The sequence below is a fragment of the Phlebotomus papatasi genome, chromosome 1, assembly GCF_024763615.1.
Source record: "Phlebotomus papatasi isolate M1 chromosome 1, Ppap_2.1, whole genome shotgun sequence".
NCBI classification, from domain to species: domain Eukaryota; kingdom Metazoa; phylum Arthropoda; class Insecta; order Diptera; family Psychodidae; genus Phlebotomus; species Phlebotomus papatasi.
In genome coordinates this window covers 30,189,870-30,207,193 of record NC_077222.1, presented here as the reverse complement: position 1 = coordinate 30,207,193, position 17,324 = coordinate 30,189,870, and the positions used below count along the sequence as shown (strand labels likewise).

At 32.5% G+C, this 17,324-nt stretch overlaps 1 protein-coding gene across 17 annotated transcripts in view; it reads right to left on the bottom strand.

Annotated features, from left to right (window-relative positions):
- The window catches only part of LOC129799618 (GATA-binding factor C), a 118,610-nt gene extending 101,788 nt beyond the window's left edge, over nucleotides 1-16,822 (bottom strand). For all 17 annotated transcript variants that reach the window (XM_055843653.1, XM_055843655.1, XM_055843663.1 and 14 more), the window contains exons 1-2: nucleotides 16,628-16,822; nucleotides 9,987-11,175 (exon numbers count right to left, since the gene is read on the bottom strand). In XM_055843653.1, coding sequence (XP_055699628.1) covers nucleotides 9,987-10,188 — 202 coding nt within the window. In that variant the 5' untranslated portion in view covers nucleotides 10,189-11,175; nucleotides 16,628-16,822. The remainder of the gene's footprint in view (nucleotides 1-9,986; nucleotides 11,176-16,627) is intronic.
- Nucleotides 16,823-17,324: the final 502 nt, after the last annotated feature.

Genomic DNA, 17,324 nt, shown 5'->3' with positions numbered 1-17,324 from the left:
TCTCAGAGACCATTTAGACTGATGTTTCAGCAATGTTAAACTTATTTGGACTCTTTCTTTTAATTTTTGAGAATTTCTTATTAATTTTTGTACGAGAATTTGCATATATGTTTTAAATATTTAAATTTTAATCTTAAATATACACTAAATTGAGTAAAAATAATTTATTCACACCCTATAATATCAATATAAAGTGCCCGATACACGTCAAAAGCTCTGAAACACAATGAATAGCATCAATACAGTGTTTCAGCTTATTTGATCATTTTTTATTGATCAAATGCGGCGACAAAAAAATATTAAGATAAGTGATTTTGATTGATCGATTTAGCAACCGATCGATAATCGAAGTGCGATTAAGTCATTTAATTTCACGATTGGTTGCCACTCTGTTATTAAATGAACCACCTCGATAATACCGCGAATTAGTTTGATTATTTAATTAGTTTATTGTGTTTCCATCATTCCCTACACAAATACACATAAAAACGCACGTATCACTCACAATACACATCTCAACAAAGCTAAATTGTGCATGAATTAGAGAAATGCGTACGATTAGATAAGTTTATGGAAATAAATAAATAAATTTAATTCAATCATTGGGGATTGATGTGTTATTTTTTTCGTGGTAGAATAGCAATTATGGCTCTATTATAAATTACTAGATCAATAAAATATAATTATTTTCTGATCTTTTTCCCTTTTTTTTAAATGAACTTCCTATGGGGCAGTTTGATATCGAAATTAACATAACAGAAACGCCCTAAAGCCGTCGGCAGTTGGCACTTGTAGTTAATGCAGATTACGTTCAAGGTGTACACTGTACAGTTTAGCGAAAGTGCAACATTGTAGTAAAAAAGGGAATTCTAGTGATTTTAGATAGTTTCAATATAGGTCCATTCACTTGGTTATTTCCTGAGATGCCATGGCGTCGCATCTTTATTTTTTTCTTATAGCATAAATTTATAATATATTGAAACCCTTTTGGAGAAATAAGAAAAGATGTAAGGAAAAATGTCGATCCTTTTATATTTTATTCTTTGTCTGTTTAACAGACTCAAAACTCCATTGACGAAGTGCACAGCAATAATGACAAGAAAATCTATTTTAAGGTGACAAAAGCGAATATAAATTCTGTTTTTTTTTCAATGTCTTTTATCTCCTTATTGTTCATCTTCTTTTTCTTTCACCTTCTTATACTACATTGATGTTTTTATTGTTGTGTGGCGCGATGATTACCGGAGAAGAAGACGAAAAAAAAACTTAATATTTATTTATAAGGACTCCTGAAATAGGTTTGTCACAATGAGTGTCCCATCGAGGTGGCATACACAATATTCGAATAAATAATGCCTCAAAGGCACACACAAAATCGTAATAATAATAACAATAATAAGGGAAATAAGATGAATATTTGATGATAAATGTTTTGAAGAAAACATTACATATATTCATAAAACAAATATGTAGGAGCATTTCACTGGAGGACTTCACTGGAAATTGTTTAGATCTAATTTGGAACGGTGAGAGCAAATATTCAAAGTTCATCTCTCATTACTACTTGTATTTTTTTTAAACAGACAAGACTTATCGCACATTTGTTATCATAGGGGCATTATTCATTCTGAACAGCTATTCTCGATATAAGATAAAAGTTTAAATTTGTCGTGATTGATATAACTGCACCATATTTCGGCATATATGGATGCAAGCACCAAGGTCTTAGGTTTGAATTGAAATGTAATATTTTTATTACAATTTTTTTTATTATTTCTTATTAAGGAGTGTTACTTCGAACCTTGTAGATTGTAGATTGTAGATAGTTTATCGTCTTTCTTTTCTCCACAACTACCCCTAATATAATTTAAAATTCATTAAAATACGGACATAGCTTTGAGTAATATTTCGGACACCTTGATTTTTATAGTTCCTTGCCCTTCCGGAATTCTTCCAGTCTTTTTCATAATTATGTAGTTCGTCGAAGCGACATTCTTTGTTTCTTTTTGAAGCGTATGAGCTTTACCTAGAGTATGCAAAAACTAAAAATTTGTGGGAATTAGAGGAACAAAAGAAGTGGTCGAAATTGAAAGCTGGCCGAAATTTTATACAGTTCCCCTAGTTACTTTGTGTTATGTGATTGGCTAAATAATGGAGTACTTTCAAGTTCTAGCCAAAAAAAGATCGAGATAAAATTGAAATATTTCATATAATTTAATCATAAATTCTTAAATAATAAAATTTCGGTTTTAGACATAAAAATACATCAATTTTTCTGCGAAAACCATTTTGAGTTTTCATCTCTAAATTTTTTCGTTGGACATAAACTAATGCGTCTTTAAAATATCTTAAAATTATATTACTCAGACACATCTGTTGTTTATGGGATCGGGATCCACAACCAGTGAAAAATTTGGTCGAGATATTCAATTTTTGCGAAAAAAATACATGGGCAGCATAATAATTTGTCAATTTAAAATGGCTCTCATGAAAAGTTGTTGTTCTGAGATAGAATAGTACGGAATGGAACCAGCATTATTTCAAACGATTCTAAGAACTTCTTTCTCATTCAAAAAATGAATAAAATGTCACAAGAAATCTTAATAATTGATAGGGTAAGTGTGCCAAATTTCGGCATAGTTGCATGCAAGCGCCAAAGTCTCAAGTTTCAAATGCAATATGTTTAATAGAAATTGATTTTTTTATTCCTTCTACTTAAGGAGTGTTGCTTAGAACCTTGTAGTCAGTTTATCGTCTTTATTTACTTTTAAATCATTCTTAATACATTTCAAAATGAATAAAAGTGTAGACTTGGTGCCCTATTTCGGCCACCTTCATTCTCATAGTTCCTTGCCCTTCAGGAATTCTTCCAATGCCTTTTTCACATCATCTCGTTTGTCGAAGCTATATTTTTTGTTATTCTTTTGCATTGTATAATCTCTGGAGTATGTAAAAACTAAAAATTCATGGAAATTCGAGGAACAAAAAAGGTGGCCGAAATTGCAAGCTGGCCGGAATTTGGCACACTTACCCTAATTGAAAGAATTTTCGTCAAAACGTATTTTTTTAAAAATAAATTTCCTCAAAAATGATAACTTTGAAGGAATTCTCGTCAAAATGCACAATTTTGACGAAAGTTTCTCACAATGATCATCACAAATCGTTCATTTATCCATATTACCTATTTTAAAATAAAAGTTAAATAAATGAAACAAAATTCCAAAAAAGGAATTATTCAGTTGTTTAGATAACTCTAATATTTATCTTCAGAAATTTATCATCTCCTAATGTACATCAAAATTTCAATATAGCAAAAACTCGTGTTATGCCTCTGTGATCTAGCAAGAGCGATGTAATGAATAAGTTGTACGGCAATAAATAAAGCTTCCAATTTAAATTTGTGAAATGATTTGAAAAATTTGATAGTTATAACCAGTAGTTGTCGTCTTCAGTCAAAATACAACCTACACTTATTCAAATTCAATCTTTTTTTCCCTATAACATAAACTTGTTACATTTGATAATTCAATTTAACCATCACGCCGGACGATTTAAAATTAATGTGAACCATTAGTGCTTGTCGGAGTAACTACTGTTCACTGTTTATCTCAAATGGAGCCCAGCAAGACATTTACGAGCTACAAAATAATATAAATGAGTCCTTGTGAATATGTATCTTTATAAATTAACGCATCTCTTGGTGGGGTTTCCAATCTCAAAAAAGGAATTTACTTTTCATGTACCAACTCTTATTGAGATAATTGAAAGAAAAAAAATTCGGTCTGGGGCTATTATCCCATTCACATTGGTTTTTTTTGTACCTCCTTACAATATAACAAGTGCAACATGCAAAATTCAAGTTCAATAGTAATCAAGGAAAATAGTTACCTAGACTCAGTAACGAGTCCATAATGACTGGTCATCAAGTTTGAGTCACAACATGAGCCTAAAGTGAGGGCCTCTTAAATTTTTCTTTTACTACCGACACGCAAATGGTAGCAAAAAAAATTTGTTGAACAACTCAAATAGAGTAATATTGCATATTTGAGGTAAAAAGCAGTTCTTGTGAAAGAGGATGCTCTTTTCTGACATTTGAACTATAAAGTTTAAATTGTCTTTTTGATAAAAATTGCGATTTTTACGATATGAATGAATATAGGTATTTTTTTTGCAGAAGATCCAATCAACGAATTTCATCAAAGTTTCCACTATAAAAATTTGATTATTCCAAAAGTAGAGCCTCTTGGGAATTTCAAAATATATATATAAAACTTTTACCTTATACTACCATTCATTATATCTGTTTAATTGGACACATAACCATTAAAATTTTGATTCCATTTAATGTTGTACAAATAGAAAAATTGACACTTAAGTGTTGACTACTTCTTAGACCGCACTTTGGTGTTGAGAATCCCAAATGAATTGGATTTTAATTAAATAAAATGATATTGATCAATATATAAATAAGCATCGAGAGCATAGGAGTTCTATATAAAGTTTAAAATTAACTTTTTTTTCTTCATTTTCCTTCTAAGGAAATAACTGGCTGTAACTTGTTGGTGCAGACACAACACGCAAAAGTCAATAAATTTCTAATATAAATTTTGATGGGGAGTTTGATGGTTATTGGCGTGCCTTAAAATGCTATTAATGTTGGGGATTGTACATTTAAAACCTCTTTTTTTGCCGAATTTTGCCATTTCAAGTGAGAAGTAAAAAAAAAATTGAGACATCATTTTCAGTGACATAGTTTTGCGTAGTTTTGTGGGGAATAGCATTCGCGCAAATTCTTTCTTCGTATAAACAATCTCTCTTCTACTTTCGTAAACCATCCCATTTTCTTGGCAGATTGTATCGACAGCTACGGGCAAGACTATCACAATTTGGCTTTTGATGGCGACTGGACTGAAAATGTCTTTTATATGTACTGATACCTATATCCATGGTGAAAACCACGATTAACAGGTGTTTAAGTTAAGACAAAAAGCAACTTTCGTGAGAATATTGCGAAAATGACATTAAATAAAATAATTTTGTCTTCAGAATATTTTGTAGTTACGGAGTTGCAAATTGAGAATTAATATGTGTGAATTTTCAAGACTCTCAAATGTCATTTAGGCCTCAAGCACATTGACCGTCGAAATTTCAGGGGTAAGATTTTAGGCAACCCAACGAACTTAAAAATATAAATAATAAGTCATCAGCTGAGATTGACAAAATTATATTCTAAATAATTGGATCTATAGAAAAGTGTTTTTATTTGTTCAAGGCTTTAGTGAGAAAATTTAATGAGGAACTCGATATCTATGGTCTGCATTTCTTTGGTATTATCATTTGAAGCAAGAGACGATGTTTGTATAATATTTTATATCAAATGCATATCGACGGACCTGTTTCATACTATGTTATATCGTTTTAGACCTTTTTTACTCCGAGGAATATGTTCTTCTTGAGATAGACCTATCTGGTGAGAATTTAGTGAACATCTGACGTACAAGGGGGAATTCTGTAACTCTGAAGTGATCACCTGTCAAAATTGGTGAACGCTTCTCTTAAGTGAGAGCAAAAAAGATTCTGTAACTTGCGATAGCTTCACGTGAAAGGATCACTTTGAGGTTATGTGTTTCACTTTTAAATTTTTCGGTGAAGATGATGTTATCACTCGGTGAAGCCAGTGAAATTTTCTTCCATACTCAGCTTGAAAAACAACATTAAATCATTTCTAATGCTCAATTCTAGTGTTTTCCATTGTTATTTAGTTCAAATATTGATGAAAATCTTAAATTTAATGAAAATTTTAACACATTTCCCCTCTCAGCTTCACGCAAAGTTACAGAATAACTTTTCTAGCAGTTGTGAAGGGAAGCTAGTGAACCTTTTACTGTGAATCGTTCACTAGTCAAGCGTTTACAGAGTTACAGAATTCCTACCCAGGTGACGAGATATGCAATTTAAAAAAAAATACGCGGTGTAGAGCGTTTAGAGCGTGTAGAGCCCAGTCGACAATTCTTAACCCAGTCGATGGCCAAACCCAAAAAATCCTAATCCTTTATTTCTTTGTCACACGCCCATTCATCATCCGTAGGCGGGTTCTGAAGGTTACTGGGGCTTTTGTTTGAGTCAGTGGCCTCCGTACTTTTGTGAGTGAGCATCAGTCGCGGTGGACAGTTCACTCCGAGGAAGTTGAAAGATTGTTGGCACTTCCAGTTCCCCAATTTCCCTTTATAAGTTATAATATTTATTTAAGTAAGGCCCTTCAAGGTTTATAACGGGCACCATAAGTATTTACCAATTTAAAATGGCTCTCCTGAAAAACTGTCGATAGCATAGTATGAAGTGCACCCGTCGATATAAGGCAACGGACAATGCAACAGACGATATGTAAATTATAAATAAAAAAGAACAAAAATATTTAACATTCTATTCAACACCTCAAATCCACCATTTTAAAAATCTTTAATATGTTTTAGACCAAGTGTACGATTAACATCGAAACATAAAAGCTAATTTTACTTTCCAATCTTTGTCTTTTATAGTCGTTCATTGATTGCTAAAAATTCCAAAAATCTTATAATATTCAGAAATAAAAAAATACGGTTCTTTTTCTTTTTAGTAGCCTATTTCTCATTGCAATTACTGTAGTAGGACTAAAATATTCAAAGAATTAATATAAAAGAACACTTGCTGTTTTTACTAGCGGTGCATATCCGACGAACCGGAAGTCGTAACTTATGTTTTTTTGGATTTAGCATTAGGTAGAGTGTCCCATTCCCATGCAGATATTTTAGACAAAAAACTAAAATGACTTAACGGATTTATGACCCTAGCTTTAGGGTTAAGCACCCCTCTTGTGCTAAGCTGATAATATGTCTATTTCCCAGATGTATGATCGCATATTTACTCAAATTTAGCGGGGGTCCGTTCGGATTTCAATTTCAATGACGCCAATTAATAATAAAAGAGATATGGTTTAGCTTTGCTTTCTTTTTTTTAATTTTTCTTTGCATTTTATTTTATCTAATTATCTATCTCTACATTTTTTTTAACTTCTCGGAGATCACATCTCCATTTAGAGAGCGCGAACAGCTTTTGGCTATGCGCTAACTCTGCAAAAAAAAAAAACGCACTCTACATCCTTGTGCCTTTGCGCTAGATTTCTGCCATTGTAATGTTTAAAATGAATTTTGTAACATCAAATATTTGAAAGATTATACAGCCAATGAAGAAGCATTTCTGCCGTTTGGCTTCGGAGGCTGGTCATCAACGCTAAGACGGCGGCAGACGCATGGGAGGGTGGGATATGTAGAGTTTGAATAAATTATTATAAAATTATTATATAAATACGTAAAATTAAAATACTTAAATGAGATATTAAGTAGAGTTATTTGTTACACTGATAAAGTCTATATCGTGGAATTCTGACATTTCATTATCTTTCTTACGGGTTAAGTGTGGAAAGATGCAAAATAAAGATAGAAGAAATGAAAAATTTGTAAAATACTACCGGTAGGATCGTTATACTGTAGACAGACTTACGGCTTAAGTCGAGAGGTAGCTTAGCGTAATTATGATCAAAATAAGAACTTGACTAAATTCCCATCAGTTTCCCGCTAACTAAACCGTTTTTCGTCTTAATAAGTTGAATCTGATAGTTTTTTGATTATATGTTAAGCAGTCTCTCGGTTTAACCCTTTAACGACGAGACAGTTTTCGCTGACCGAAAATCAGTAATAAAAATGAAACCGATAAACAAAATTAGTAAAAGGTTTTACATCTAACCTTAGAACATCCAACAGAGTCTGATTCGGTGTACTTTTTATCTCTATGAGCGATAGGGACAAAAATAGCCGAAAAATTTAAGTAATTTTTCTGACGATACCAGTGACTGTTAATTTTCACTCTAAATGAAAAATATTATGTTTGAGTATTGTAGTTTCTTTTTCCAAAACGGTTTGACTTAACAAAATTGGAAGTATAAAAAATAATTAAAATAAAATTTCAATATGATAATTTAAAAATTCGCCATCTTTGAGCTTAAAAAATTTACTAGTAGCAAATAGCTGAAGACTTGCAAAAAGATATCCTAGATTCCTTCAACCTTCTAGTTTACGATTACGTACATAAGGAAGAAATAACTTTAGGTAGTCAGGAAAAATTATTTTCTTTATGGGACAGCGGTGTTCCAATCGTCCTTAAAGGGTTAAGTCTCATGTATGTCCACTACGTTAGGTTGGAAGTCAGCCAGACTCTCCGAGAGATCCAAATCTACACGTCCTCCTCTGTCAGTTTAGATCGGATCGACTCTCTTGGTTCACCAACTTATAGTAACAAAAGCTGAGATTGTAAAGAATATCAGCTAAAAACCCAGAAAGCATTGTCATCGTAACGGCTTAAAAGTTGCAAAAATTGATAAAAGTTATTAAATGAAAAAAGAGGTCCATGGTGCAATTGGTAAGGGTGTTTGACTCTTGTTCAATGTGACCACCAACTCGACTGTTACAGGTCTGAATACCGCAAGAGTACCTAATATTCGGATTGAGTATATGATTTTTTGCATTTAGATTTTATAAACCTGTACTTAAAATGCGATTATATATCCAAACGCAATGCAGAAGTCTAGGATTATTTTCCTGTATTCAATATGTCCAATTTCCGATTGGTTTTTCAGATTCTAATTGATAATTTGCCTTTAACAATCCAATCTTAAGTTAGGTTTTTCAAAAAACAGACTTGACTGATAAGAAATTATAGCAGTTAAGCCATATGGCTAAACCTTAGATTTCAAGTCTATAAAAATCCTCTAAGAGCTATGCCTTTTTTAAAGTTATTAAGGTGGATAAGGGTTCCACGGGCTTCAGACCTAAGGTTTTGATTTATGGCTTAACTTTTCTAATTTTAAAAAATCCATTAGATTTTGAAAAAAAATAATAATATTGCATGTTATTTAAGATTTCAAGACACTTAGGAACTAAGCTAAAACCTCCAGTCTGAAGACTGTCAGAGATAAATCTCAGGATTGAAGCCCTATTAACATAGGTTCTTCACTCAAGGTTTAACCTTAATTCGCAGGATTTGAACCATAAGGAGAACAACCTCTTCTAGTATAAAATCTAAGAATATTACTCTAAACAGTGTTCTTCAGACTAGAGGTTTAGTCCAATTCCCGATTGGTTTTTCAGATTCTAATTGATAATTTGCCTTTAATAATCCAGTCCTAAGTTAGGTTTTTTAAAAGAACGGTCTTGACTGATAAGCAATTATAGCAGTTAAGGCATATGGCTAAACTTTAGATTTCAAGCCTGTAGAACAATCCTCAAAGAGTTAAGCCTTTTTTTTTAAGTTACTAAGGTGGATAAGGGTTCCACGGGCTTCAGACCTAAGCTTTAGATTTATGGCTTAATTTCGCGAATTTCAAAAAATCCATTAGATTTTGAAAAAATCAATAATATTGTATGTTATTTAATATTTCAAGACACTTATGAACTGAGCTAAACCTCCAGTCCGAAGACTGTCAGATAAATCTTAGAATTGAAGCCCTATTAACATAGGTTCTTCATTCAAGGTTTAACCTTAACTTGCAGGTTTTGCACCATAAGAAGAACAACCTCTCCTAGTATAAAATCTAAGATCTCTCCTAATATGAAAATTGTAGACATTAAACTACCTGGCTAATCTTCAGGTCTTTAGAGGCCGTAACGAAGATCGATGTAAGATGACATCGAATTTATATTTGTTGGGGATGGTCAAATTGTACCTTTGAGCCTTTATAAAATGGATAATTAAAGGTGTTAAATCAATAGGAGTTTTGCTTCTTGTTTCGTTATTTTTAATGTATGACATTTTCTTGCCTCAGGATCGTCTTGCACGCAGCCGTCGATTTATGTAAAATATTTGGCACGACAAAATGCTTTTTTGGCAGCGACAAATGTACAAAATGTGCATAGAAATAATGAGGTGAATTAGTGAAATGGAGAGTAACTCACCATGAGGTGCATATCCGGTGGAGTAATACCTTCGATGCCCTCCATTCTCCAAAGCATAGAAGGCGCCCATATCGGACGTATCGACGCCACCGGTGGCCGCCTGATGGGCCCCACTGGCAGCTGCGGCTCCCGCGTTTGGTGAGCCACCCAGGCGTGGGTTGTCATACCACCGAGCGGCTTCCGCCGTTGATGTCATGTCCATTGTGCTGGGATCCGTTTGGTAGGGTGCCTTTGCGTCCACAATCCAAAATTAGCACAATTTCGCGACAACACTCGTAGGACTAAAGAACTCGCGAACACTTGCAAGACACGAAACTTTCGATCAAGAAAACTTTTTTTTCAGAAGTCGCTGATTGCCAATCTCTGTCTATCTCTTCACTTTTGAGCGTTTTAATGTGCAACCCGTAGCTACTTTCTGCCCAGTTACTCTCTTAAGCCGTTAAATTCTTTTAATGTTGGTGCGATTAAAATTTTTATTATTAAAATACCCTTCGATCTTCACTAAAATTTTTACCTATTAGCGAGATCTCTGCTGGTGAAAACTTTCGAAAAATAGAACTGTCATAATTAGTTGGAGATCTCTACCTTCGATTGTACACTCCGCGTCTCTTTTTATGATGCACGTTTTAAATCAAATTCGTGTTGTGCATAAAATGAGTGATATAAATTGTTAGTAGAGGTTTGGAAGTTGAGGAAGAAAAAAAAATCCGAGCCGTTTTCATTCATATAGAGGCAATAAACGCAATTTTTTCACATGTCGCATAATGGCCACACTATACATTTTTGCTATTTATGCTCCGTCGTTTAAATTTCAAAATTTCGGCATTTAATGGGGTATGAAAAACTCGCAGTTTCTCAATTTTTATTGTTATCACATAAAAAAAAAGATTTTTCTTTTAATTGCCTAAACTAGGTTTTGCCCTAAATCTTGGATATCCACTCAGTCACTCATTAAATTCTCTTTCTTTTTGCTTATTACTTCTTTTTTTTTTGCACTGAATTATCAAAAAGAAAGGGATGCACTGTTTCTTTATCTTTTAGTAAAAGTAACACATTATTGAGAATTTCAACTTTGGACACATTCTATTGTTACGGTCATGTCTGACACCCAGGTCAATGCTGATGGAAAGATTTTAGGCGCCAGAGCCTTCCAGTTGTCGTCGGAGACCATTCAAATTGTATTTCCAACCTGCAATGAAAACAAATACGAAAAATAAGTTATATAGGCTTTTTCTTCCCTTGCTCTGTAAGTCCAAAAATCTCAAGCTACCTCCTTTATGGCATTTAGAGGATCTATATGAGAGATGGTACTATATGGCATAGTGTTAAATGTCTTGGGAGTGCAAGAGTTAGATTGAATAATTTGTTAAACTATGTTTCAAATAATCAACACCTCAAATCACACGTTTTAAACCATTCAATAGCTAACTCTTGGGTATATGATTTATTGCTTCGCACAACTTGATTGCTATATTCGATCGGCGCACCAGCAAACTGATCATCTCCGATCGATCTACGAGACTAATATATGAATTTCGGATTCTCATATGTGTTTGAACTACTTTTTTTCACCTTATTTGTGATGGTATTCTGAAGAAGTAAGTAGAGAAAAAAAAGTGAGTATATTTTGGGCCAATATTGCAGACACTCGATGGTTAGTCTTATCTTGATGGAAATATCTTGTAAAATATATAACTATTGTTGATATGTGCGTGAGGTTGTGCATACAAACTGATAAAGCAAAATTTCGGTACGTCTTATCTAATAATTTTTTTTTATTATCGATCACTTTAAACGATTCATCTTTAATAAATATTAGATTTTTTGTTGTTCCCTGACTCATACGTGGCATGTGACATTTTTGAACATTTATGAATTAAAATGTCGGTAAAAGGTAAAGAAACTCTCTTGCAATTTTTCGTGAAGCTTGTCACATTGTTGAGAAAGTCAATTTGACAAACAAGTCTATTTGGGAAAATTGATTAGAAAAGGGGACATACTACATGTTTTAATTAAAACTGCGATAAGATTCTAACATGGATTTTTTTGCCGACGTACTTCCTTCTTTTTGTGCAGTTTCAAAAAAAATTAAAACCCTTAAGAGAAAAATAGGGTAGTAAAGGAGAGCGGGGCAGATTGGCCGACAAATTATATTTTTCTTAGCTCATAATTTGTGGAAAACTGTTTTAAATTAGAATGATAAATAAGTATTTTAATGAAAGAAAAACTGTAAAGGCCCAAATAGACCCAGGCTGATCCTTGAGAACATTCTTGAGAACATTGAGAATAAATCCTGTAAAATTTAGCACTAAAGGGTTGGGTAAAGAAAACTCATGCAAAAGACCGGTAATCGATGATCCTAAGCCCTCAGTATATGGCAGTTTGGAATAAATCTTTACTATTAAATTTTACAGGCTAAATATTGTCGAGGATCAGTCTGAGCCTATTAGGGATCTATAACACCCAACTGCCTAGTTCTACCGCTGGTTAATCTGCACCAGTCTCCCCAATAGGGATATTCTTTTAGAATAAGCTTATTTTACATTTTAGAATTATGTTTAAAATTTTTCTTAATAATTTTAATTTTTTGGCTAATAAACACTAGATGCCTGCCGAATGTAATTGAATATGATCACAGTTTTTATTTCTTTAAAATATGAACGTGAAAAATGGTTGTGGTATCCCCAACCTTTCTGCATTTTCCTAATAAATAAATCAAAAAGTTTAATTTTAATATCGAATTTGTACCCGGTTTTATTCAATTCAAATAAATGAAAAGCTAATGCTATAAAAGCTCTTGTAGACAATTCAGGGTTATCCCGATTTCCGATGAATTAGAATTTCTAAAATACAACTAATTGCAGTAATTTTTCAATATCTGCTAGATAATGTACATTGTGTAGAATACTAAGTCAAAATGTCCGTAAAAATCATATTTAATGCCAAATTGCAGAAGCTCAGATACAGAGTTAAACCTTGTACGAGTATCTCAGGTCCCGACCGTCTCGGAATCCTAAACAATGAGTATTCTTTATATTTTTTCAAATTCTGATCGATCATTTGTCTTTAACGTTCAAGCTCAATTTTTCTCAAAAATCTGGCCTGATGAGAAATGAGAGGAGTTAAATCATATAGCTAAACCGACTAGAGCTTAATCCTGAAGTCCTTATTAGGTCCGAATTACAAATAAATTCAATAATTTCATAGATATCGATATTCTTTGAGAATTCTTAACTCAGAATAATAGAATTAAGCTAATCAATCCTTTTAATTCTAAATTTTTTTAGACATTTACTACGTTCAGGAACAAGGTTAATCCTTTAGTCTGAAAAGCGTATCAATGATAGTACTCAAGCATATATTTAAAATAACGCAGATGCGGATGACTTTGCATACAGGGAGTGACTTTGCAACCATGCTTTTCATAAGATTTTCTTAAATTCTAGTGTTTAACCCTTTAACTTCATATTGAAAATTGATTTTAATTATTTTTTATACTTCCAATTTCTTTTCAAGCATAACCGTTTTGGAATAAGAAACTACAATACTCAAACATAATATTTTTCGTTAGAGTGAAAATTATCTATCATTGGTATCGATCGTCAGACAAAATACTTAAATTTTTGGGCTATTTTTGTCCCTATCGTTCATAGAGACAAAAAATATAGCAAATCAGACTCTGTTGGCTTTTCGGAGGTTAGATGTAAAACGTTTCACAAGTTTTGTTTATTGGTTTCATTTTTATTGCTGATTTTCGATCAGCGAAAACTGTCTCGTCATTAAAGGGTTAAGGATGGTCCAGAGACAATAAAAGCACTTTAAAATGTCCTAATGATAATCTTTAGGTGCTAAAATTAAGGAAAAGCTTGCTAAATGTAAGGATGCAAACTCACCCCCTGAGTGCAAGGTCAGTCGCATCTACGGTACGTAACTAAGTATACATCACCTTAATATTTATGTAGATAAATAAATTAGATTCTAAGGAAAACTTTCATAAAATTTGTGAAAATATTCAAAAATCAAAGGCAAATTTTTTTTAATTACGTTAATAATCGACAATCTTCCATTATATTTGCAAAAGCCTTTTTGGTCGGTACTAATTTAAAATCTTAGAAAAATGAAAATAATTTATATAAATTGCATAGTTTATTATCCACTGAGTGAGAGAAAAAAGTTAAATTCTTTTTTGCCTTAAATATAAGGATTTAGTAATTATTAATTTTAGTCGAAAAGAATAAACTTTAGTATTAAAGCCAAAACGAGTTTTAGTATTACCTGATGTAACGGCGAAAAATCTATCAAATTCACGGAAATTAAATCGGATTTTTGGCTTTGAGGCTCTCTTAATTTGTTTTAATACTTTGTGATTTATTTAATATTTATTCGGTGTAAATTAGTGACTAATTTAAAACAGAGAATTGAGTGGACACTGCTCGCCGTTAAGAATGAGGTAGGAGTTTAAATAAGAGAGACCAAAAAATCGTTTTTAAAGTTACTTAACATGTTATTAAAATTCTATTTTCATGATTTTTCTTTAAAAAATGTCCTGAGATAATAGGGGAAAGCGCGCTACCTTCGGACGACTCAAGCTTCGAACATTTTATTTTCTAAAATGTGTTTCAAATGAATTTGGCCCATTATTATATTTTATTTTAATAACTGTCCAATGCATTAAATTTTCAGGAAAGAGGTAAGGGGAAATCCATTTAAAACTTGGCACAAATTCAGTCGTCCGAAGGTAGTACGCTTTTCCCTATAATTGAGAATAGAATTGAGGACTGGCGTCCCGAGACTGGATAAAAATTTCCACCATTACAACTTCATTTAAATCTATTTCGTATTTAAAATTATTCTTTTCATCTAAATATTTTATTCTTGCGGAACTGAAATTAAGCCACCGTAAAATGTATTTTAATTTTGGTTCTCACAGTGCGGGAAAAATTAAATAGATTGCGACTTCAATAAAGCTTAAAAACTACTGAGTACACGACGAACTAATAAATTCTTTTTAGTAACTACAAACAACTTTTAACAAGTAAACTAGTAACTACGACTAATATACATGTAGAGAACTGCATAAACATATGCGTTAATCTCGTTCGCACTGTTGTAGTTGCACTGTATGTACTCTTTATTTCCTCTTTGCCACAACTTACAAAATAATTTCACTTCTTTTAAACTTTCAAATTAATACGGAACAATTTTTTGTTTAACTGATTTAAATTGTTGTTTTTTACTGACCAAAAAGACACTGCTATTAATTTCAAAGGATTGACAAGCTAGAAAAATGATCAATTTTTCTCGTAATTTGTTCAATTGAATTATAATACTCGCTATTTATTTTCTTTTTCCGAATTAATCCAAGTTACTTTTGTGCTAAAATTAATTCATTTGAGTCATAAAAACTTTTAAAGCCTTTTTCTCTCTTCTCCGAGTGAAGCCCTAGCTTTACGCAACACTATCTCCATTATTTTTCATTTTAAAATTTTTGCTTTTTTTCTTTTAATATTTCACTCAACAATAAATCACAATACAATACAAAAACTCTATAGGAATCATCTCATGGAGATATGGACCAGCGTAAGGTGTGTAACACTTAAAAAAAAAAAAACTTTCAATTTACACTCAAAACGCCACCAAACACATTAATGTTGCTAGAATAGCTGCAAGAAATACAGTCACGCTGTGATTTCAATTTTTCAAATTCGAATAATCGATTGATGATCGTTTTGAAAGAGCGAAAGAATCTGTTGCTCTTTTTTTTATCTTAAACCTTTTCTTCAGGGAGGTGTTGGCTCTTCCATCAAATATGTCGTTAATTATAGCTCATAACAGCTAAATAATGAATTTATAATAAATATAGATTATTAGTTGGATGGAAGGTTAAGTGTAGAAATTGTAGTTTTTTTATATTTAGCTTCAATTCTCATTGAAAATTATTCGCTTGGCCGCTCCTCAACTTCTGAAAGTCAAAGTCCCCGTCGCTAGTTCTTTTGCAGACCAAGTTTATAATTCCTCAAGGTAAATATTTGACTCTAGTTCACTTATACTTTTAAAACAATTGGCCGGCAGAATATATTATTTAATATTGTGAAATAAATTCTTTTTCCCTTTGGGAATTCAATGTTGAAGCGTTAAAAATAAACACCACATAATTAATTTTAGAAACTATTTCAATATTGCAAAATTTCCATGAAAATTTGAACTTGATGCTCAAATCATATGCAATTGGGGATGAATAAAAATTCATTGTAAAATTATTTATCACTTTTTGTGTCAAAATATGTTTTCACAGCAATATATGTAATCTAATCATTTTTTTTTGGCAAGATAATTCACATCAATGGGTTATTGATGGAGTTAGATGGAAATATGCGAGTAACAAAAACGCATGAACTTTATATCATCCATCGATGATGGCAAATAAATCACATTATATTGTCAATAAATGTTGATGTGATAGATGAAGAACAAATTGGAGATAAGTTGATTATATTGAGAGTCGTTTGCACAGTAAATCCCAAATGATTGTAGAACTTATCAGTGATGTTTTTTTTCGGATGGTACTTTTTTTTATGCACGAAACACTTGAGCATTTTTTTTGTATTTTCTACAGTAAGAAATATTTAGTGGTTATGTACCTCATTGTTCACACAAAAAAAATTCACAGATAACAAATTTGTCGATTGACGTTGCAAAAAAACAAAATGCAATCGTGGTAAATAATTTTTCTAACAAACAATTTCTCAATCCAAAATTATGTTGTTTGGACTGGAAACACGAGCGCGACGCGAGCTATAAAAACACGCAAACACGACAACGGTCTTGGACCGACTAAAGCCATATTCGTTGCACTTTACCCATTTCGGGCTACAATCGTTGGTGTTCGGTTTGTCAAAAAATCGGTGTTCGCAGTTGGGAATTGATTACACATTCGAGGCGGAGTTACAATCGATTTCGAGCCGGCTAGGCGTGATTACCAACGATACCACAGTGGTGTTCCCTCTCCTGGTGTAGTTTTTTATCATTTGTCTCTTTTGTATTGCAAGAGCAATCCCCGTGAATATGTTTGGGAAAAGATGACAAGGAGGCACTCACGTAGCGCCCCCTCTCTTCCATTGTACTTCCCAATGTTTTTGTTCTCTTTGCGGTGTCGCTATTTTGTTGTTATAGGACAACTTTTCTCAATACCCCGGTGAAAAACTTGAAATTGTAGAGGTTAGGTTTTTGCTTATATGTGTTCTCGCCTTGTTAATCCATTGTGCATCGGTAAATCTAATTTTTTTTCCTCATCTTACGCTTTGGTAAATTTATTATTTTACTAATTACGTTATGACT